The sequence below is a fragment of the Vespa velutina genome, chromosome 4 (assembly GCF_912470025.1).
Source record: "Vespa velutina chromosome 4, iVesVel2.1, whole genome shotgun sequence".
NCBI classification, from domain to species: Eukaryota; Metazoa; Arthropoda; class Insecta; order Hymenoptera; family Vespidae; genus Vespa; species Vespa velutina.
The window spans coordinates 1,469,216-1,493,121 of record NC_062191.1 but is presented as its reverse complement, the minus strand read 5'-3'; the positions used below and the strand labels follow the sequence as shown (position 1 = coordinate 1,493,121).

Genomic DNA, 23,906 nt, shown 5'->3' with positions numbered 1-23,906 from the left:
ATGAACGACAAACAACATGCACGTTCAACTTATATATATGTACATATATATATATGTCGTGTACTTTATGTACGAACATATGTATATAATGTACATTGGCCGTTGACCCATAACCTTAAAATTCGAGTTCAATGATAAATTCATTTATACATATGTTATATTTGTGGTATGCTCGAAATATGAAATTTTAAAAATGTAAACAATAACAAACTCGATAGGTCTAATAAATCAATCGATTACGAAACTTTGAGGCATCAACATCATTATATTTTATTTAAATACTATTATTTCTTGAATTATTTAATACTATACGTCTTCCAAAAATATATCGAGTTTTAGGATTAAGGATTACTTACATTGTATTATTTATTCATTGAAATAATCAATATTAATCATTTTCAAAAGTTTTTTCTTCGTTAAATTAAAAATTGAATTGTTATTATGTATTCATATCTTTCGTATACACGTGGTCCATTGGCGCCAAATTATTGACCAATCAAATCACATTCGCCATGACACTTTTCTTATTTGCGGGATCAGTATAACGTCACCTATCTACATGGTAGTAGTTTTGTATTCGAACGACGAACGTAAACTCGATCGGTTAAATCACTCTGTTGTAATTTTTAAAAACTTGTTTCAACTTTTTTATATTAACACAATTTGTATACATATATATATATATATATATATATATATATATACATACCATATTGTAATAATATTAATATATTTTTTGGAAATAATTTTTACGTTTCATGAAAAACGTGGTCCTCTTTCTTATGTATACCGAAAGTATCTGTGTTACCACTACTATATTATTACTCTGCGGTATTTTATTTGCTTATACTTTTATTAAGTATATACCAGCAGTTCCGTTATAAGCCAAACTGACTTATCTACAAAGCAGCCATTTAAGTTTTCAGTGTCTGAAATTAACTCCCCCCAAGCGTAGCTTGGGCGGAATTCGTATCGTAACACATTACAATTTATAATGCATTTTGTAAGACTATCTATACAAAATATTTATATTATTCTTTTGAGAGTATAATTTAATTCCAAACGAGAAAGAAAATGTTGAGATTTCTTTCGCGACGACGAGCACGTAGTGTAACTGGGCAAAACACCTCGTCCCAGATTAAAAATCAGAGGTTACTTAGCAATAAAAATGTTGTGCAATGTAGAGTTGTTTTATTAGATGGAACTGACTTGCCTATAGAATTATCGGTATGTTTTCATTTATATATATATATGTATGTATTTATATAAATTTTACATATCTAAATAATCAATTATAATGTATATATGTGTGTGTATATATATATATATATATATATATATATTTATTTATTTATTTTTTACAGAAAAAAGCTCTGGCCAGTGATTTATATGAACAGGTATTTTATAGTTTAGATTTGATAGAAAAAGATTACTTCGGATTACAATATACGGATAGTAATAATGTTCAACATTGGTTGGATCCAACAAAACCGATAAAAAAACAAGTAAAAAGTAAGCACTGTTATTTTAATTGTCAATAATTAAATGTGTATTATATGTTATGTACATTATACGTTTAGTAATTTTAAATAATAAGTAAAAAATTTTTAATAATAAATAAGAAATATATTGTTGTTCTAACATAAGATTTTATTATAGTTAATTTATTTTTGTTTCTTTTTTCTCTCTCTCTCTCTCTCTCTCCTTTTTATATAGTCGGACCGCCATATACACTCAGACTCAAAGTAAAGTTTTATTCTTCAGAACCAAACACATTGCGCGAAGAATTAACTCGGTATCAATTTTTTTTACAATTAAAACAGGATGTATTAGATGGTAAACTTCATTGTCCACATCAAGTGGCTGTTCAGTTAGCTGCCTTGGCTCTTCAATGTGAGTATTTTTAAGAAGATTTATGATATTTGACAATAAGAAATGTAATTGTGTAATATACGATAGTCGAATTTTTTTTATTTTAGCTGAATTAGGCGACTATGATCCAACTATGCATAGTGCTGCAACGGTATCTGAATTCAGATTTGTCCCAGGACAAACAGAACAAATGGAATTAGAGATACTTGAGGAATATGCCAAATGTTCAGGTCTCAGTCCAGCGCAAGCCGAATCGGCTTATCTCAGTAAAGCAAAATGGTTAGATATGTATGGAGTTGATATGCATACGGTTCTTGGCAAGGATGCATGTGAATATTCATTGGGTTTAACGCCAACTGGAATACTTGTTTTTGAGGGGATGCAGAAAATTGGTTTATTTTTTTGGCCAAAGATTGGTCGTTTGGATTTTAAAAAGAAAAAGTTAACGTTGGTAGTGGTAGAGGAAGATGACGAAGGTAGAGGAGAACAAGAGCATACGTTTGTTTTTAGACTAGTCAATGAGAAGGCATGTAAGCATTTGTGGAAATGTGCGGTAGAACATCATGCCTTTTTTCGTTTACGTGCTCCTGTCAAGGGTACCAGTGGTCGTCAAAATTTTTTCCGCATGGGATCACGTTTTCGTTATAGCGGAAAAACTGAATTCCAAACTACTCAATTAAATCGAGCTCGCCGTACTGTTCAGTTTGAACGCCGACCGAGTCAAAGATACGCGCGTCGACAAAGTCATGTTTTACGAGAACGTCAACGCCAACAAGTAGATCAGTTACAGCAACCACTTACTAGTCAGTAATAAATATATTTTCTTAAAATTTATTTTTTATTTTTTTATTTTTTATTTTTTCTTTTTTTTTTTTTCTTTTTTGTTCTTTTTTGTTCTTTTTTTGTTTATTAGACTTCAGAGTAAATAGAAATTATAAATTATAATTTTTAGCCGAAGAAGAACCTCTGCAACGTCAGCCAAGTCACAGTAGTACAAAATCGTCAGATTCCAGTGTACAAGGGGCATCATCACCTTTGGTAGATTCTTTGTTAAAATCCCTTGCTAAAGATCAACAACCTCTTGAATCAAGAAATCAAACAGCAGTTGTTAATACTGAAAAAGAATCTGAGCCTGTAAAATCTACATTACCTGTTGACAATGCAGCTAATCAAGTGCAATTAGTACCTAATAATCAAGTCGGTGGTACTTCATCTTTACCACCTCGTACTCCAATACCACCAGAATCACTTAAATGTAATATATTGAAAGCAAAATCCCTTGAACAGGGTAAAAATTCCAATTTAATTTCTATTACGTCTGTGGACCAATCTGCAGTTACAGTAAAAAACAGTCAGCATACTGATGCGGCAACTATTGTTTCAGTGGTAAGTTCAATTAAATTGTCACAATTAGAAAAACTTGTTATTATTATTTTGCTATAGGATTTATTTTGCTTCTTATGTATTTAATTGTATTGTGAATTTGTCTATTTACATCAAAAATTAAGTTTGCAAATGCATATATTTGTAAAGTACATATATATGTAGAAGAGGTTACACAAGAAAACGATAAAGTCTAGTCCTTTGAATTCGTGTTCTATGTATTGTTTTGCATAATTAGCTTTCAGCTATAAAGTCGTTTGCTTTCTTTTGCGTTTCCTTGACTATAGGGCGGAGATAAATTAACACTTTCCGTTAGTGGAGCTGAAGTAAGCCCTTCATCAGATTCCACTGTAACCGTAACACATTTCTCCTTGGACAATTGGGGCCAAATAGAACAAACAACTACACCATTAAATCCAAAATCAAATCAATCTCAAAATCCATTCAATCCATTTACTACCGATAGTAAAAACGAAGCTACTAATGATGGTTCTGATATTACTGACACAGTCAATACAGAAGATGAAAAGAAAACGAATACAAATCCTTTTATAGATTCTAATCCATTTTTGGGTTTACTAAACCCATTTAAAGAATTACAAACAACAGTGGAAAAGAAAAATGAGCCAGATACTAATGATAAAACAGCTCAAGCAAGAGTTGTTAAAACTGAAGAGATTCAAACTATAAGAACAACGATTACACACAAGGTTAGTTTTAATATCCCTCTGGTGCTTGCAAATTATATTTAAGACCTATAATGCTAGCTGTGCGTTTGCTTCATTTTATATATTAATTATATGTATGTTTAAATTTTTGTGATACAATTTCAATGAGAGAAAAAAATATCCTTTGATTTTGTACGTAAGTGATATCATATGATTTTTTATTTTATCTATTGTAAAGGATGATAGCCCAGCTGTATCTGATATCAGTCCATGGTTAGTAGCAGATCCATCTCAAGCTCCAACAACAGAACAATCACCAGGCAAACAAACAGTCATAACTAGAAAAACGGTAATAACGACACAGCTATAAATTAATAATTATATATTTGTTATATCCTTTTATTTTTACACACAACACATTCCTATTATATACTTGATGAAATAATGGCAGCAAATTAATATGATTTCCTTTTCAGTATATTTATTTGTTTTTCATCTTGTTTAGTTTTTCTTCTTTTTTTTTTTTTTATTTTTTTTATTTTTATTTTTTTATTTTTTTTTTTTTTTTTTTTTTTTTTTTTCTTTTTTTTTTTTTTTTTTTTTTTTTTTTTTTTTTTTTTCTTTTTTTTTTTTTTTTTTTTTTATATATAAATAGATCACATAAATTTATAATTTCCAAATAAGTAAAGAAATGCGTGTGATAAAGTATTTGACAGAAGAAAAAGATATTTTTTTATAGTAAATAAGTATTCATAGATCATATGACTTTGAAATGAAGTTTGCATTTATATATTATTAAAAAAAAAAAAAAAAAGATAAAAAAGAAACGAACAAACAAACAAATGCATAACTTTTTTCGTATATTTACATTGCATTTAAATATGCTTTATGTTTCATAGTATTATGATACTAACTCATAGATCTTTTAATAAAATATTATAAATAAGTGTCCTTACAGTTCAGTAAATGCGACAATTCATTAAATATGCATTTATACCAGATAAAACATGGTGCTTGTGTTCGATGTAAAGACTATAAAGAAAAAAAAAAGGTTCAAGCATTTATATATTATATCAATGTGCCTTTACATTTAAAAAATAAATTTATTCTGGAGTTAGTATATATATATATATATATATATATATATATATATATTGATATAAGTAATATGTATCTTAAAAAACATTTCCAGAAGCAAAAAGAATTTAGAGCCATGTATACTGTTACTAGAACAACATATATAATATACAACAACCGTTTCATATATACATACACATATATATATATATATATATGTGTGTATATACTGTTTTATTATTAATATTAAGATATTGCCATCATGTTATTGCATATTATATATAAAATTATATAAAGAAGGGAAGTTCTTACAGACAATATTTTTACAACTACAAACGTGAGAACGATAATGATTCAAATCAGCCAAGATTTTTATGCAAGACTCCTATAGATTGTGCAATATTATGTACATTTTATTATTTTCAATTATAATTAATAATAATTTATTTTTATAACATATCACAAGACAGACCAATATAATAATATTTATTTCACTATTATTTAAAATATAAAAATGAATAAATTTTAATCCCCGAATCCTCCAATAAAATTTTTCATGATAAATAAGAGACTGATACTTACCTTATAAGAAATTTTTATATAAAATTTTTTATAAAATACTTGTATAAAAAGAAAAAGGAAAAAAAAAATATAATATAAGCAAATTATTTTAATGATATTTAAAATGAATGAGAATTAATATATTTTTTATGTCTTCAAGGTATAATTTTAATCAAATTGTATTAACAATTTATATATAAACATTTGAGATAATATTGCACAATCTGCTTATTACATAAGTGCAGCTTAACAGTATTGCTTAATATTTTAAATTGTATACATGATAAAACTAGAAAGGCTGTATTATATTCTTCGTATATCAGATAAAAGTTGTTGCTAGAAACAAAAAATAAACTATTGAAAAAAATAGTATTACTATATTTTAAAAGAGATTACTGAGACAATTTAATAAGAATTGAAAGTAATACATTGTTTTGGTAATGTAATGTATGCTGCATTTATATATATATATATAAAAAGAGAGAGATTTTAATAATACAGATATATGCATATACATAAAGCTGTTAATTTCAAGATTTAATAAGTGAGGTAAATGATTAAAAGATATATTACAGACTTTAATTTTAAATAACATTCAATATAGCAAATTTATAAATACTTATACTTGTCACTATGATCCATTAGCAAAATTAATGAATGACTTCTCTTTCAGAATGAGAAAACAAATCCTTTATTTTCATAAGAATTCACTTGTATAATTTATTATTCGTACTATTCGTTATTAAAGTAAATTTTAAACATTGTAGCTCACATTATATTTTATTGTATTTTATTTTATTTTTTCAATTTTTTTTTATTTTTTTTATTTTTTATTTTTTTTTTTTTTTTTTCTTTTTTTTTTTTTTTTTTTTTTTTTTTTTTTTGGACTAATAAATCATTTTTCAGTATCAGAAAACTTTTCTATGGACGGATACGGCCAAAAAATTTTTTTTTTTTTTTATTTAACTAATGCCACTATAACAATATGTGTTATATTAATAAATACTTATGGAAAAAAAGTTCTCATTTTTTCTGTATTAGATATACAGAACAAAGTAATGAATAATATATGACATATACTTGTTTTTTTTTTTCACCTTCAAATTGATTCATTAAAATGATTCGTACTTAATTTAATTTTACTCGAATCTATAAGTAATTTATTTACGAAAATAACGAATGACATGGTTAAAGAAGATGTGGAAATATTTTATATATTTTACTGAGATGTACTTATATAAATGTCAATAATTGCGTATAAAGCATAACATAGATATGAAATATATATAATATATAAATGTAAGTAATTGTTTATCATATATTATAGTAAAAGCTCTTTTCCTCGATGCAGGAGTTATCTTTTTTTTTTTCTTTTTTTATATTATATAAATTTTGCCTTTGTTATGCTTCTGTATAACTATTGACAAACATTCATTACATCATATTTACATATTATGCTTGATATAATATATACAATGCTGAGGATGCTTTTTGTGATTCTATTTTTTTTTTCTCCCTTTCATTTCAGATAATGCCATAAAGCATAATATGTAAATGTAAGCATTTTAAATGACACACTATTTCATTGGAGTACCAATATATGAATACATTATAACATTAATAACAGGCAATTTTTTTTTTTTGCTTATGTCCTTAGTCATCCTTAATTTGTGTTATGTATTCAGATATATATGTGTGTACGTCATATATACAACACATACATACATTTACATTTGTCATGTATTTACACACAATATTATTATTATTATTATTACTATTATTATTATTATTATTATTATTATTATTATTATTATTATTAATATTAATATTAATATTGATACCCTGATAAAATCCGTCCTAATGTGTGTCATATGCTGTGTATTAAGTAATGTATGTACGACTTTTGCTTTTTAATAAAAACATTGTATCACTAAAACAAAATACCGGACTTTGAAAGAATTTTTTATATATGTAATTAATTAAAATTATTTATTATTTTGCAGACCTACATATCACAAAAATAATTTCTTGCTAGTCAAATATATAATATTTTTAAATTTCGTGTTCACATGATTTTGTTATATATATTAAAAAACTTTTCTTCTTTTTTTTCTTTTTGTTTCTTTTTTCTTTTGTTTTTACCTAATCGTTAAACATAATAATTCGATAATTTTATATATAGCGTCGCAAAACATATAAAAGTCACTAGAAATAGCATCTTAATTTCTTTTTTTTGTTTTTTGTGTTTTTAATGAAGATATGCAAAAATAATTACTCAAAGTTTCTTTTACAAAATCCTTATTTTAAAACCAGCATATTATTCTATAGGCCAAAATTAATTTATAATAATGTCTTAGCGCGAGAATATTTAATGACTATTGATAAATGTTGATTATATATACTAATTATATTATATTAGAATTATAACAAACAATCGAATATTGTGACAAATATTTAAGTCATGTTTATATAAATAATTAAGTAGGCATGTAATTATTAAAATGATATATTGCATGACGTATCGCTTATTACGCTGTTTCAACTTTAAGTAGTCATATTATTGTATTCAATATACATAATATTATACACAGTATTCGCGAATTATTTTTATATCATTTCACTTCAATTTGTGCCTAATAATTTAGTTTATCTCAATATTATTTTATATATATATATATATATATATATATATATATATATATATATATATATATATAAAATTGCTTTCAAAAATTGAAGTACTAATATTTAAATATCAATTCCGTATATATATATATATATACATATATATATATATATATATAGGCTCACACATATACATATATATGTATATATATGCGAAGCTATGGTGCACAATAGGTCACTTCATTATAATTGAGGCTATTAAATAAATATTTAACAACGCTTAATTTTCTATAATGCATAAATAATGAGATAATAAATTTTTTCTATATCTAGTTATAAAAAAATTCATATGTCGTAATCGTTCTTTAGTTTATCCAATATTTACATTATTACTTTAAAAACTGGTATTCAATATATATCACACTAGAAGCATTAACAAATAAATATATCTGGCTAATGATTTCAATTAAATTAAAACATACATCTATTCATTTTAATCTGTAAAATTAATGGATTATTCAACATTAATATGTTAAAACGTATAACACTGGTCGATTCAAAGTTGTAATATTAAATAGATTTAAGTAGGTATTCCTTTTTACATTTTGTTTTTTTTTCTTTTCTTTTCTTTTTCTTTTTTTTTCTTTTTTTTTTTTTTGTATTTTAACCAAACAACCTAATTTCGAATAAAGCAAATCAAAGCAGAACTACGTTAGATAGGATTACCCATAATAAAAATGTATATTTATATATTGATTATCTATCAAAATATTCTACCCCCCCCCCCACCCTCATCCTATCTAAACTCGTTCTTCTTTAATGTGTATTATATTAATCTGTATTATTAATAATCTATTTTATAGCAGATCGTTCGCTGCTGTGCGGTAAACTTTTATTTGAATCAGCTGAAATATCGCTACTGTTATCTGGACTGTATTCATTTCTAAAAACACTGTCAGATTGGGAATGCGTTGGTGTTGATAATTCTGATACCAAAGGTGTAGATTCATCATCACTATCGCCAGCTGCGGATGTTGACGAAGTTGTTCCAATCAAACGATCTTTCAGCTTGGATAATTTTTCCAAGCTAGCGTGTGGAACATTAATGGGTATCGCCGATGTCGATATCGTTGGTATTGTATCGTCGCTAAGGGTTGATACAGAACGTCTTTTCTTCGACGAATATAAGGAAGTTGTTGGCTTTAAAGGTATATTATTTCCCACGTAGTTTTCATCGGTGGATTTAGATCTAAAGGCAGGTCGAGGTGAAGGTGGAGGAGAAACAAAAAGGGAGGACGGTCTGCTATTGCAATGACTCCCAGTTCTTCTTAAACTTCTACTACGACCATGAGAACAAGTGGATCTTGTACTTCGTTGAGAAGCTATGCTATGTTGAGAATTAGCGCGATGTAGATGTATTGTTGAGTCACATGAACTATCGTCAGAACTTTCCCGTTCATTGTTAACCGGTACCCAATGAAAAAGTGGATTGGTTTGTAGAAGGACGTAGTCCGTATCCTGAGTTGACGCAACTCGTCCTAAAAACAATAATCCGTTGTCATGTCTCCTTCATTTCTCTCATGTTCATTCTCTTAAGAATTAATATCGCTTTATAATTATTTATATATTGGGGGTATTAAAGAGAGAGAAAAAAAAAAATAAGAAGAAACAAGGCTTGGACAAATAAACACATATAAATATACAATATACAATGTACAGATGCACAATAAAACATAATAAAACAAATCCCTGTAACAAGGAAACGAAAAGAAATTTTTTTCTCCTTTCTTTTGTGTTGGGTAAACATTCAATTTATTTGTATTATTGTATACAGCTTATTTTTAAAATAAAGACGCATCAGTCTTTTATCTTATGAATGTAAGCTGCAATGAAGGATAATATATTATATTTATAAGCACACAGTTTATTGCTAAATTTCTTATAACATATAACACATTGCATTTGGATATTTTACACGTGGTAAATAAAGCATACAAATTTAACACTATTACGATTATTATATGCAACATGTATTAATTTTTAATGTTATACGATAAAATTTATTGCTATTTATATTTTCTCTTTTTAATTTATTTTTTACAGATAGATTTTAGAATTACGGACATTTAAGGAAAATTAAAAAATTTTCCTTTCATATTAAATGATACTTAAATAATTTTATACTTTTTCTTTTATATAGAAATATATCATTATAATAATAGCTAACCCTTATTGTGCCGCAGAAAAAAAAATAGATTTTTGCAAAATTTTTAAATTATAACAAATTCAAACTTAATGATCACATTAAAAAATTAGATCACACGTAAAAAATTATTTCATTTAATAGTATTAATATATGTTGCATATGAAATTTTTTCATTTTTGTACTTTAATATTTCAATAAGTTTTGTACTCGAAGTCATTCAATATTTTTTTTATGATTACTTCCAAACTTATTAAATCGTTTATAAAAGATTAATCATACAAATAAAAGTTCTTTTCATTTTTTTTTCTTTTCTTTCTTTCCTTTCTCTTTCTTTTTTTCTTATGAAGTATTGTTAATAAAACGCAAAGTGATTTTTCACTACTCACTAAAAACAACAATTAATGCAATATGACAATCACAAGTTATTTAACATTTTCAAACGTAACAGAGTAAATATATATCTATGGAAGTTGTTTACTACTAGAGCACATTGAAGCATTTCGTCAATTAACAATATGAAAAATATAAAACTCTTTTGAAAATAAAACATGTCACAGTACTTCTTTAAATGTTCGAACTTAACTATATATGTATATACTTAAATATATCAGATCTACGTATTAAATCTAACAAATTATATACATAAAAACATTATTTCATTTATATATTGCATATGCAATTATTAAAGAATGATATCCCCTTCTATTGATATGTATAATCACTCATTATATATCGCAATGCTTTGGCACATTTATTTTAATTGTAATATTGAATAATTTCAAAACGAGAATTAAAAATTATATAATATGGATCTATCTATTTATAGCGAATATTTATATAGATTACATATTTATTGTCTCTGTTTATATATATATATATATATATATATATATATATATATATATATATATATATATATATATATTTACAAAAATAAGATCTGCAATACTGTCACATTATTATATGTTTCATTGAAATAAAAAAGCACAAAAAAGATACTATTACATTCTAAATAATAATGCAGTATATATACATACATACATACATACATACATACATACATACATACATACATACATACATACATACATACATACATACATACATACATACATACATATATATATATATATATTTCTTTAATTGAACTGTAGCTTTCCATTACTATTATTGACAGTATCGCAGTATCAGCAAGGTTGCTGTGGCTCTTGAATAACAACCAGGGGCAGTGAAAGTGGTAGAGAAGAGGGCTCACCTGAAAGTGAGTCTGTTGGTGCCGTCGGTGGATTTGGAAGATCCAATACATCTTCGCAAGCTTCTTCATTTAAGGTTTGTAAAGCACCGCATATCATTTGTTCTTCTAAAGTTACCTGCGATAGACCAATATCATGTATTTTTTCTTTCAGAATGTATCACTTTTTTTTTTTTTTTTTTTTTTTTTTTTTTTTTTTTTTTTTAATGATAAAAAAAGAATTGAACTTCAAATTGAAATATTCTATAATAAGGTATAAAAATTAGGAATAATCTCACCTGATACTAAAAGCCAAGATACGAATGTAAGAGACAATATATATATATATATTGTATTGTATGTATGAGTTTATTTATTGTAAAAATTTATTTTTTATGATCATAAATAATCTATTTACCTGCTTTTCCATAATAGATTGTTTTGCTTGATCCCGTCGTGGTGGTGCATCAGTTCTGGATATTCCCTTTTCTTTTTCATTATGAACAGGTACGCGAACAGAATTAGTTTGCAAAGTGTGTTCTAAAATATAAAAATTTGATATATATATATATATATAGGTCTTATATAATGTTTTATAGGATGTAATATTATGGTTACCTTTCCGTGTGATAGGCTCGAGCCCTACCGTAAATCGTACGCTCCGAGAAGTCTCATCTTGAGTACCGATTGATGATACTTCAAATTCTCTGAGGGATACTATTATCATACGAAATAATTCCCAATCACCAAATGCCATTTTAAGCACCTAAAAATAATATATTTTAATATACTTATAAATAATTATATCATAAAATTGATATTTAAAGCAATATTATGCAATACTTACTTTCTTTAATTCTTGCAAGTCACAATGAACCAAAACTTTTCCATTAATATTATTGTCTCTGATTACATTTTTATATTGCGGTGCTTGATTTATATTAAAACCTTCGATTTTATCAAGAAGATCACAAATCTCATTCACACCCATGGAAGATAATTTTGTTTCAAGAACTTCTGACTGTGTGTAAATAAAAAAAAAGAAAAAACCAACATTATAAATTTGAAATTTACAAAGGGATATAATTGAATTTCATTTTTTACAAGGATATTACTGGTAATGCAGTAGTTGCAGAAAGTGGTTTAGGTTCTGCAGGCGGTACGTGTACCCAAGGTGTAGCAGGCCAATCAAAATTTGGTTGATAAGTCCATGATGGTCCTGGTGGAATGTATTGTTGTCCCGGTAAATTCGGAGTTCTATTAACTTTTATACCACGATTTGTGACAGTAGATTTGTTTAGATTAGATGGATTATAAATATTAGTTTGCGGATTCCACGGCGTAATTTGTTTATAATGAGTTAAATTAATCTCTTCGTCTAATCCTTGCTGTTCTTCTTTTATTTTCTTTTTAATATAAGGATCAAGATTAATTGTAAATGGTAAAAATATTTTCATGTCGCTAACATGTAAGCTAGAACGATGAAAGGTCAGAAAAACGTCCAATTTACGTTCGTCTCTATCCATTTCAAGAAGAGGCTGAACATCTTTTAGTACTGGTATTTGTGGGCGCACTCTAGAAATAAAATAAATATATGGAATAGAGAAATTCATATCTTATAAAAAAAAAAAAAAAAAAAAAAAATATATATATATATATATATAAGTACTTTATCATTTTCACATACTTATCGTAAAGACTTTTCAATGACATGGAATCATCCAAACTATCCTCGTACATATCATAATGTAATATCAACCAAGATGTCCTAAAAGGCCATTGTTCTGTTATGTTGATCCAACTGGCAAGATGATACCAATTAAAATCAATCTGGAATGCTTTCAATAACCTTCCAGTGACATAAACAACGTTCATTAATCTTCTCATACTACGTGGATTTACATCACTAAAGTAATCATCAGTCAGAAGCATTTTATTAAGATCTTGTGCGCCACCTAATCTATTTAGATTACTACCAATACTGCTAGCAATTGATTCACTCATTCGTAATTTTCTGTTACCCTTCCAACCCTGTGGCTTTAATTTTTCATTACTATTCATTATAGCAGATTCTGTACTAAGTCTTCTATTGGAAACAGAATGATGCATTGTACTTGTAGCGGCATAGTTAATGCTCTCCTCAGCCTCCGACCAAGTCGTCTTTTTACCATGTAGTGCAGTTTGTTGTGCAACTTTCACTTTACGCAAACCACTATTTTGTAAATAAAATGGAAGATGAACCATATTACGTAAATAATCATGTCCTCCAATATTCGACTCGGTAAATAATCTTCTACTGTTTACTTCTACTGCCTTTTAAAAAAAAAAAAAAATATATATGTATGTATATATATATATATATATATATATATATTACAAATTAATGCTCATATATTCTCATAATAATTCTCAAAAGGTACTTTCACCTTAGCTATAATATGTGGATCAATGGCTAATATCACCACAAATGGATATCCATTATCACTAAATAAAGCCTGTATGGCATCTAGAACAAGTAGAACTTTATCTTGTTCACAACTGTCTAAACCGTCTACTATTAAAACTAATCTACTTTGTTGAGACATGAAGCTATCTAAGCATTTCACCTGTTTCGAATTGGGAAAAGAAATGAATTATTTTTAAAATAAGATATATTTTCATTGTATATTAATATACTTTTATATTCGCATACCATTTCAGTCATTAGATTAACTTCACTTCTTAATGTTTGTATAAAACCTTCGCTCTTTAATGTTTCTAATTTTGATATACTATGTTGCAGATGTCTTCTCTGCGAGAACACAAGCGCTTTTAACGTCCGACTCCATGTATATAAATTTGCTATAATACTGATAATTAATACTAAGGCAACAGTTATCATAATGATATGCGCTGTAACCTTCTCAATAGTTGGTCTAAAATAATAATAATATATTCCTTTATATTATTCATTAAATATAAGATACAATATTAACTTAAATACTTACTCGTTATTAGACATATCTATGAGGTAGACTGTAAGTACTGATATACCAAGAAGTAAACTGCAGAAGCAGAATTCAAATATAACAACATATGGTAAACAACAAAGATGTCTCCACTTCCAAGTAGTGGTAGACTTATCAAATTTTGGTCTAAATGCTCTGTATAATCTCGTAGACAAAGAACCAAAATCATTTTCAATTGAATCATAAAGAGATCCCACCATTTGTACAACCGCATTTTCTCCGGCAGCCGTTGTACCGACTCTGGTTTGATCCGTGAAATAAAACTTGATCGGCTGAACGGTTATTCCATCGTGAACACTTCCGCCAGGTGGATGGCAAAATATTACTTGCAACAGTAACTTCAAAGAATTCAATTTTGTTGTAAAAGCTACTGTAAAATTGGATGGCCAATACCAATCATATCTATGATAAAACAAACAAAGAAACAAACAAAAAATTTACTTAAACGAAGGGGACTATATCGAAGTTATTAAATTTCACGTTGTTTGATTAATATTACCTCTTATTAGCATACCAAACAAGCACCAAGAATGTGTAAATAATAAAAATAAGACTAATGCCGCACGCAAGACCAATTATCCACGATTGTACAAGAAGACCCGTTGTAACACCAACTAATAAAGACACATGTGTAACTACTATGAACAATAAAGTAGAAAATTGGAATACTGGATCGATCCATTGACGTGCAAAATTTTTCATTTCCTCTGAAAGATAATATCAATATATTGGACTGATGTAAAAAAAATTCCAAGCAAATAGAACTTCGTATTTACCTCTTAATTTGTTTAATAAAAATGATTTCCCAGAACCCCATTTGGCATATAAACCAACTGTTATTGGTGTTGACAGTGATGGTTCGCTAAGTATATCTGCTAACGCGCTACTGTATAAATCATAACCAAGCATATTTTCATTATCCTCGTTAGTATTAAGCCGACCTGTAATAAAATTAATCATATTTCATTATATACGGTGCCAACGTGTGGTGTTACGTTTGTATATATATATATATATATGTATATAAAATTCATTCACATACGAGCACCAAATATTTGTCCTAGAATTGTCTTAGGATGATTGATGTCTATATTATATGGCGTTTCTCCTTGACGATTCGGACGATATAGTAACTGACTGTTCTTTGGATTTCTCAATAATATTTCAACTATGCCTTTAGATCTTGCACGCATAGCAATGTGTAATACAGTATCGCCTTTCCTATCGGTTGCAGAAACTTTCGCTTTTTTGTCTAACAATAATTGCACAATTTCGGCGTTGCGCGATCTTACTCCTCGTAGTAATGGCGTATCACCGTCTTTTGTTGCAATTTCTAAATCTGGATTAGCACTTAGTAATAGTTTTAGTATTGCCGTGTTACCCTTTTCTACAGCTATATAAGTTGCAGTTTTTCTATCCTAAAAGACATATTAAAAATATTTTTCATGTTAAATAAATTTTATCAATGTTTTGAATTAATTTATCGTATTTTTATCGTACCTTTCCAGCTATATCAACATCAGCGTATTTTTTAAGAAGGGATTCAACGACTCCTCTATGCCCGCCCTTGACAGCGTGTATCAAATTAGTATCACCAGATCTATCTTGAATATTGACATAAGCTCCTGCATTTAAAAGTGCATTAGCTATCTCGTGATGACCCTCTCGACAAGCTATCGCCAAGGCCGTACATCCATCTTTGTCAAGAGCATTTACATTCGGCTTATGTTCCAAAAGCAATAGAACTACGTCTATATGATTACCGAGTGTCGCCACAAGAAGAGCTGTCCATGAATACTATAACGTAGCAGATTTTCGTACCGGTCATTTATCTTAAAGAAAACCTGTATTTTTCTTACTTTTTTTTTTTTTTCTCTATATATATATATCAACGAATAAAAGTGTCTTACCATGCCAGCCGTATCTACGTTTGCACCGGCTTTCAACAATGTATCAACTATCTCCACGTTTCCTTTTCTAGAACCCCAAACTAAAGCCGTAGTACCGTACTAGAAAAAAAAAAAAAAAAAGAAAAAAAAAAAAAAGAAAAAAAAACAATTATTTTAATTAGATAAAAACAAATTGAAATCCTTTTCCAATGTTAATAATAAATTACCTTATCGCCAACATTGACTTTAGCACCATGAGCAATCAGATCTTTAACTATTTCAGAATATCCTCTACCAGCTGCCCAAAGTAACGATGATATATGAAAGTTTCCATGAGCATTGACATCAGCACCACGTGTTATTAACATCTTCACCGTTGTCGATCTACCCTTATATGTCGCCCACATAAGTGGCGTCCATCCTCCCTAAAAATCAAAATCGACAATAACGTATATGTTCGATCGAATATATATAATCTTTAGGATGCAAATCAATTTCTTCTTCTTTAAATAGATAATTTTTTGCACCATATCGCGATGTTCCAAATCGGCGCCATGATCCAACAATTCAGAACAGATTTCTGTATGACCTTCCTTGGCCGCGCAAAGTAATGCCGTCCAATTATCCTAAAATGTTTAAAGAATGAATTATTTCGGTGTATCGTTTAATACGTTAAATTGTTCAAATAAGAAAAGTAAATACGCTTACCACGTCCTCGGCATTAACGTCGGCACCATAATTAATGAATTCCCGAAGAAATTGGATCTTGCCTTTAGCTGCTGCAAGGATGAGGGCTGTGCTACCGTTCTGTATGAAAAAAGAAAAAGAAAGAAAAAAAAAAAAAGAAAAAAATATCATTAAAAAAAAAAAAAAAATCATTAAAAAAAAAGATAAATAAAGAAAGAAAGAAAAAGAAAAAGAAAGACAGAAAACAAATGCAATTAATTCGTTCATAAATACGAAAATCTTTTTGATGTTAATAAGAATTGATTGACGTGTGTCCTTACCTCATCTCGGTCATCAACCTGTGCTCTTTTATTTTCAAGAAAATTTTGCAAACCAGCGAGATTGTCATCCGTGATGTAGCTGGCAAGCGACCGATAACAAAGCGATACCATCGAGTCAGTCCGATGCAAAGTCTGTGAAAAGTTTGATAAGGAAATGTTAAATATTATTATTTGATTTTCTTTGTTCGATCGAAAAAAAAGAAAAAAAAAAAGAAAAAGAAAGAAAGAAAGAAAGAAAAGAAAAAGATAAATAAACACATTTAATCTCGTTTTAAACACACTCCAGGCAATTTCAATTCAATATTCACTTACATCTAAATTGCTGTGATTTGAAATCCTTCATTCTAAATTAATCAAACACCTTAAGGAATACTTAAACACTTTTCAACAACAACAAAAAATATCTCATCCTTACCAAGCATAATTGCAAGCAGATATTAATTCTCAAAACACACAGTTTCGATCATATTTTATGATAAAAATAAATCATAGGTCGTACATGTTTTTCAGGTTTAAGATGTGTTACGATTGTACAATTAATATAGTATAGTAATGTTACCTTTTTCTTTTTTCTTTTTTTTTTTTTTTTTGTTTTCTTAATACATTTCAATGCTTTCGTAAATTTCGCATGAAATATGAATTTTTATTTGTATAAAAAAAAAAAAAGAAAAAAGAATTCACTTATATATTTATTCTCTCACTTATTTCGTAAAAAAAGAAGTTAATATATTCTATTACATGCACAGGGAGCATTGTTAGAATTCGGCGCATATTAATTAAAATGGATTTTTCAATCCTATAACAATCGTGTATATACCAGATGATTATTATTGACGACAATTATTTTCACAACATTTAAACCCAAATCAATCTTTCATTCATAGATGTTAAAGGCGAAGATTATAGAAAATGAAAAGAAGAAAAATGAAAAAGAAAAAGAAGAAAAAAAAAAAAAAAAAAAGAAGAGAGTGAGATAAGAAAACGCAGCTCATTAAATGCAATTTGGCTTAAAAGAAAAAAAATTTTATGATAAATCTCCAACCCGAATCGACTCGAATCGAACAAAGTTGTATAATTAAATTTGCCAAATGATAAGATAAAAAGTTCAGTGTCATTATGAACACTCACCGCATATAAAAGTAAGTATACTTTTGACATCATTGCGAGGAAAGATTTTTTTTTTTTTTTTTTTTTTTTTTTTTTTTTTTTTTTTTTAATATAAACAAATAATTTTCTTTCGTTTATCCCTATTTATTTGTTTGTTTGTTTGTTAGTTCGTTCGTTCGTTTTCTATATAGTCAAGAGGTTTTTGCACGCTTTACATAATTATTCCTCGTTTACGACAGACATTAGTTTCCATAAACTCTCGACGATCCAATCCAATTGTTCTTTTAAAGATGAGGAAGTTACGGGCACAACAACTGTCAGCTAAGATTCTGCGTCGCGCATTTGAAATTTAATTTCGATCGTGAAAAGAGATCATCAGTTAGATCGGTCGATTTACAATAATAATTTTTATCAGAATTAAATTAGAAAGTAATAGAAGATAACGAAATTCGTCTTGTACGTTTATATTATAAAAGAAAAAAAAAAAAAAAGAAGAACAAAAAATAAAAAAAAAAAGAAAAATAATAATAATAATTATCATAACAATTTTACAACAAGTTTCAAAATACAAAATATAATATGTTTATTTGCGCGATCCGTATCGATTCGACTTCATTAAAAAAAAAAAAAAAAAAAAAAAAAAAAAAAAAAAAAACAAGGAACACAAAAAAAAACGAAATTAATCCTATAAGCTTGTTTATACTTTTACCTTGGACGTGGGAAAAGAAAAATAAAAAATAAAATCGGATTTGGGATGAGAGAAGAAGAAGAAGAAAAAACAAATCAAAAACGAAAAAAAAAAGAACGAAACAAAAGAGAAAAGAAAAAAATAAAAAGATCATGTAGGTTAATGAGAGAGATTTTTAAAACAACGTCAATGGAGGAAAAAAAAATTCAAAACATCGAGCGAGACAATAAAAACAAAAGGCAGCGTCCAAGATTAAAAATAAAAAAAAGAACACTTGGGAACGTCAATCCAAGTAGTAAAAACTATTTCGCGAATCCCCTTCTTCGGGCGGAGGTGTCACTGAAAAAAAAAAAAAAAAAAAAAAAAAAGAAAAGGAAAAAGAAAAGACAAAAATTAAAAACAAAAGAAAACAAATAAAATAATAGAAAGTCCGAGAAGGGAATATTGAAGGTATATCGTGAGATCTAACACGGAACGAAAGAAACGAGCCGGGAGGAAAAAAAAAAAAAAAAAAAAAAAAAAAAAAAAAAAAAAAAAAAAAAAAAAAAAAAAAAAAAAAAGAATAGAAAAGAAAAACGAAAAAAAATCACAAGAAGAAAAATAATAATAATAATAATAATAATAATAATAATAATAATAATAATAATAATAATAATGAAAAAAAATAAAATAAAATAATAAATAAATAAATAAATAAAAAGAAAAATATTAAAATGGAGCTGAGCGTGTAATAAAATACAGCGGGAACACGCGGGCGTGCGCTTCGAATTGTCGTCGACTAGAATGACTAACCGTCTGCGAGTGTTTTCGTATGCCGAAGTTGAACTTGCGACCTGTTCCATCGGTCGCCGGGGCAGTGAATGTAATCACGGGTACGTGAATATGTGGAAATACATGATGATGATAGTGGTGATGATGATGGTAACCAAGATCGATGTCCCAGCCGGTACTTTCGGGTATTTGAAGATGAAAAAATGGTAGTTTTAATTTACGTTTACCACCACCATTTTCATTTTTTCCAATGTTAACATTATCCTCGTTCTTAACATTATCCTCTAATCTGTTAACATCCGTCTCGTTGTACGATAAATTGGAAATGGTCACACTTCTTCTCAATCCAAGGGAATTATTTTCTTTCGTATTTGGCAAATAATTACTCGGTACACCTGGGAAAGCACTTGCCAAACTTGGCGCCAAACTTGAACAAATGGCAGCACTTGCTATACTCGATCTTCTTATAGGATTTACATTTGTACCCGATAATACATCCATATACTTAGATGGCTCCTCTAATTCACTCGACATTGATCTTCGCTCATTTATATTTCTAGGCATTGACAATTCATTTTCTATTTTATAAGATAACGATGGATATTCCTCGATTATTTCCGATTCTTTCTTCTTCTTCTTCTTTTTATTATTATTATCTTCCATTTCTTTACTATTCGAGATTTTATTATTCTCTTCTTCGATATTACTCATTTCTACGTTCTCGTTCTTTTCTAAATCGTTTATCACCAAGTATGATACCAAAGCTATCTTTATTACTCTCTCTCTTTCTATCTCTCTCTCTCTCTCTCTGTCTCTCTCTCTCTCTCTCTCTCTCTTTCTTTTCTTAATCCGATTTTAAGTTTCTCCTGTTATTATTTCCAGTATCATAAAAGTGTGAGTATTAATTTTATCTCATTATTTTCGTCCTTGATTTTTTTCGAACATCTCGTTTTCTCTCTCTCTCTCTCTCTCTCTCTCTCTCTCTCACTCTCTCTTTCTCTCTCTCTCTCTATTCCAATTTATCTTCCTCTCTTTTTCTCCAGGATTGACAGAAGTAGACACGTAGACGACATCGCGAACTTCCTTCTTCGATCTCTCTCTCTCTCTCTCTCTCTCTCTCTCTCTCTTTCTTCTCTCTTTTTCTCTCCTTCTCTCTTGATGTCTTCGAATAATAGAAAACCTTCTCTGAAGATACATATATATGTGACAATATAACGAAACTGCGAACGCAAATGATAAATACACCGATGACGAACAATGAACTTCCTTTTGATTGTTTCATGTTTTGCCTTTCATAGATCATCGTCATATAGCGCATAATGTCAAAGCATTATATATATATATTTATATATATATATATATATATATATATATATATATATATTATATATATATATATATTATGCATTAGTTCGTAAACGTTAGCATCGATCAAGCAACTATGTTGTATATATGTTAATAATAGCTAATGCATGTACATATGATACCCATTGAGCTCGTTAAAACTTTTGTACGACACAAAAAAAAAAACAAGAAGAAAAAAAAAGAAGAAGAAAAAAGAAAAGATAAAACAGTAACGAAAATTTCTATCAAATTATATATTCCAAATAAGATAATCATGAATTGTTGTGAATATACATGATGAAGATATATATATATATATATATATATATATATATATATATATATATATATATTTGTATATGATAAAGAAAAAGAAGAAAAAGAAGAAGAAATGAAAACAAAAAAAAAAAAAAAAAAAAAAAAAATTGTCAAGTGCTAATTAATTTTAATTGATACCGTGAAAAACGGACCCTCGACAAAGTGGTGAATCTGAGCATCTTTTCCAAATTGATCCGATGATCCTCGTGTTTCTTATTTATTTATTTATTTTTTTTTATTTTTACTTTTATTTCTTTTTCTCTCTCTCTCTCTCTCTCTCTCTCTTTCTCGATGGCGTAGCTATATAATAATAATTATTATTCTCTTGTCCACTTATTATTATTATTATTATATATATATATATATATGTATATATATATATATATGTGTATATATATTATATTCTTCGAGATTTTTAAAATGATATAAATCTCGCAAACAAAACGAAACGAAACGAAACAAAACGAAATGAAATGACGAATCACATGGTAGATATCTTTATAACGCGGTGCGGACGGTAACGCCGGCAAATAGCTTAAGAACATCGCGTAACACATCGCGTACGGCATTTATATATCGCTGTGGGATCTCTCCTCTCTAAAGTCGTGTACACAGCGAAGAGAAGAATCGTCTTTCCGTGCGTAATAGCGCGCATTGCAATTCAACAGTGCCGTGCTATTGACTTCCAAGAACCATGAGTCGCGTTAAACAACTAACAATAATTTTAATCTTAATTATAACGCGACATATACATACATACATACATACATACATACATACATATATACATACACAGATACATATATACATACACAGATACATACATACATACATACATACATACATATATAAATTTTGCTAAGGCGAAACAAATAAAAGTATTACAGAGTAAGCAAAAAGACAATAATAATAAGGTTCAAATTAAACAACTCGCGTCATTAATTTTCCTAATGTTTGTTAATCTTTTATTAAAAATCATCATTATAATTGTATACCTTTCAAAAGCATATTATGATGATGATTTTTATAAAAAATAAATAAATATATATATATATATATATATACGTCTTCAATCGATCTGCAATATTGCGTTTATTTTTACGATCTTCATTTCTCACTAATTTTATTGTTATTTTACTCTTTCGACAGGTGATACAAGAAAAACAAAAACGCTCGCCTGCGAAACACTTGTTTGGTATGTATATATATATAAAAAAAAAAAAAATAATTTTAACGTCATTGCCACATTATTCGTAACAACATTAATACATTAATAAAGATCTATAAATGAAACAAAAGACGTTGTACAAAGTAGAATTTCGATCAATAATAAATTACATCCCATCATGATCTTTATAAATATAATGAAAAGAAAAAATTTTTTGAAGATGCATTTGTCAGCACTGCAAATCTCACTGGATATATATATATATAAAGAAATCATTTGTCGCGAGAAGCATTAAGGAAAATGTTAGTTAAATACAAAATGTCGGCACTTTGCACTCGATAAGCGACCAAATAATAAGCATCGTAACTTGCTAATTGCACTCATAGATGGTTCGCCTCTGTGTGTGTATGTGTGTATGTATGTTTGTGTGCATATGTGTACACGTGGATTAGGTAAAGATGATTTCATCGTGTAATTTATAATTCATCGCAAACACGATCTCGCTTTTTGTAACGTTTATTTGCTACTCCTATTGTAAATTGACGTAATTAATTAATAAATAACCAAAAGCGATATTGAAAATTGAAAAGAAGAAGAAGAAGAAAGAATAGGAAAAAGGAAAGATAAGAAAATTGATAGATTTTCGATAAATCAATTTGAGGATCGATCAATCTATAAATTACACGAGTACGATGTACACATATGTAAGAGATGCGCGTTATTTTTTGCTCCCTCAAAGAATGAAAAAAAAAAAAAAAAAAAAATCTTGCAATAAGATGCCTCTCTTACGATACGAAGAGAGTCACTTTGATCAATTAAACGAAACGGTCAACGAGGAATTGGTTTGTCCTATTGAGAAATAAAAGTTACGGAAGAGTTAACGACTTATTTATAACACTCGATATTCCACAAGATTCTAATATGTGCGTGTATGTGTGTGTGTGTCTGTAGTATTGAGTTGTCCAGAAAGTTCGTGCCGATTT

At 28.0% G+C, this 23,906-nt stretch overlaps 2 protein-coding genes across 9 annotated transcripts in view; one reads left to right on the top strand and one right to left on the bottom strand.

The window, feature by feature from the left end:
• The first annotated feature begins 729 nt into the window (after window positions 1-729).
• LOC124948721 (band 4.1-like protein 5) lies at window positions 730-4,414 on the top strand. Of its 2 annotated transcripts, XM_047492754.1 has the most exons (7): window positions 731-1,227; window positions 1,365-1,512; window positions 1,717-1,893; window positions 1,980-2,675; window positions 2,825-3,258; window positions 3,543-3,965; window positions 4,162-4,413. In XM_047492754.1, exons 1-7 carry the CDS (start codon window positions 1,075-1,077, stop codon window positions 4,291-4,293), a joined length of 2,163 nt encoding a protein of 720 aa, XP_047348710.1. In that variant the 5' UTR covers window positions 731-1,074; the 3' UTR covers window positions 4,294-4,413. The 2 variants fall into 2 exon arrangements, with proteins under 2 accessions (XP_047348711.1, XP_047348710.1); XM_047492755.1 differs by lacking the exon at window positions 3,543-3,965 and having other exon boundaries at window positions 730-1,227; window positions 4,162-4,414.
• Window positions 4,415-8,286: 3,872 nt separating this feature from the next.
• LOC124948720 (kinase D-interacting substrate of 220 kDa) overlaps window positions 8,287-23,906 on the bottom strand; it is a 21,895-nt gene continuing 6,275 nt past the window's right edge. For 2 of the 7 annotated variants that reach the window (XM_047492751.1, XM_047492752.1), the window contains exons 2-20: window positions 17,528-17,659; window positions 17,229-17,327; window positions 17,048-17,146; window positions 16,748-16,945; window positions 16,542-16,640; window positions 16,132-16,428; window positions 15,674-16,049; window positions 15,408-15,572; window positions 15,131-15,338; window positions 14,611-15,033; window positions 14,316-14,538; window positions 14,050-14,229; window positions 13,311-13,936; window positions 12,739-13,198; window positions 12,471-12,644; window positions 12,242-12,389; window positions 12,042-12,163; window positions 11,648-11,762; window positions 8,287-9,724 (exon numbers count right to left, since the gene is read on the bottom strand). In XM_047492751.1, the coding sequence (XP_047348707.1) occupies window positions 9,039-9,724; window positions 11,648-11,762; window positions 12,042-12,163; window positions 12,242-12,389; window positions 12,471-12,644; window positions 12,739-13,198; window positions 13,311-13,936; window positions 14,050-14,229; window positions 14,316-14,538; window positions 14,611-15,033; window positions 15,131-15,338; window positions 15,408-15,572; window positions 15,674-16,049; window positions 16,132-16,428; window positions 16,542-16,640; window positions 16,748-16,945; window positions 17,048-17,146; window positions 17,229-17,327; window positions 17,528-17,638 (4,809 nt within the window). In that variant the 5' untranslated portion in view covers window positions 17,639-17,659 and the 3' untranslated portion in view covers window positions 8,287-9,038. Of the gene's footprint in view, window positions 9,725-11,647; window positions 11,763-12,041; window positions 12,164-12,241; window positions 12,390-12,470; window positions 12,645-12,738; window positions 13,199-13,310; window positions 13,937-14,049; window positions 14,230-14,315; window positions 14,539-14,610; window positions 15,034-15,130; window positions 15,339-15,407; window positions 15,573-15,673; window positions 16,050-16,131; window positions 16,429-16,541; window positions 16,641-16,747; window positions 16,946-17,047; window positions 17,147-17,228; window positions 17,328-17,527; window positions 17,660-18,655; window positions 18,952-20,114; window positions 21,279-21,893; window positions 22,081-23,906 lie in introns of those variants that run through there. The other 5 variants (XM_047492746.1, XM_047492748.1, XM_047492750.1 and 2 more) reach the window with 5 other exon arrangements.

Excerpts from the sequence above, each read along its gene's own strand:
- LOC124948721 (XM_047492754.1), top strand. The coding sequence starts at position 1,075 with ATGTTGAGATTTCTTTCGCGACGACGAGCACGTAGTGTAACTGGGCAA. Across the intron at positions 3,259-3,542 it reads CGGCAACTATTGTTTCAGTG|GGCGGAGATAAATTAACACT; the intron begins GTAAGTTCAATT and ends CCTTGACTATAG. Across the intron at positions 3,966-4,161 it reads GAACAACGATTACACACAAG|GATGATAGCCCAGCTGTATC; the intron begins GTTAGTTTTAAT and ends TCTATTGTAAAG.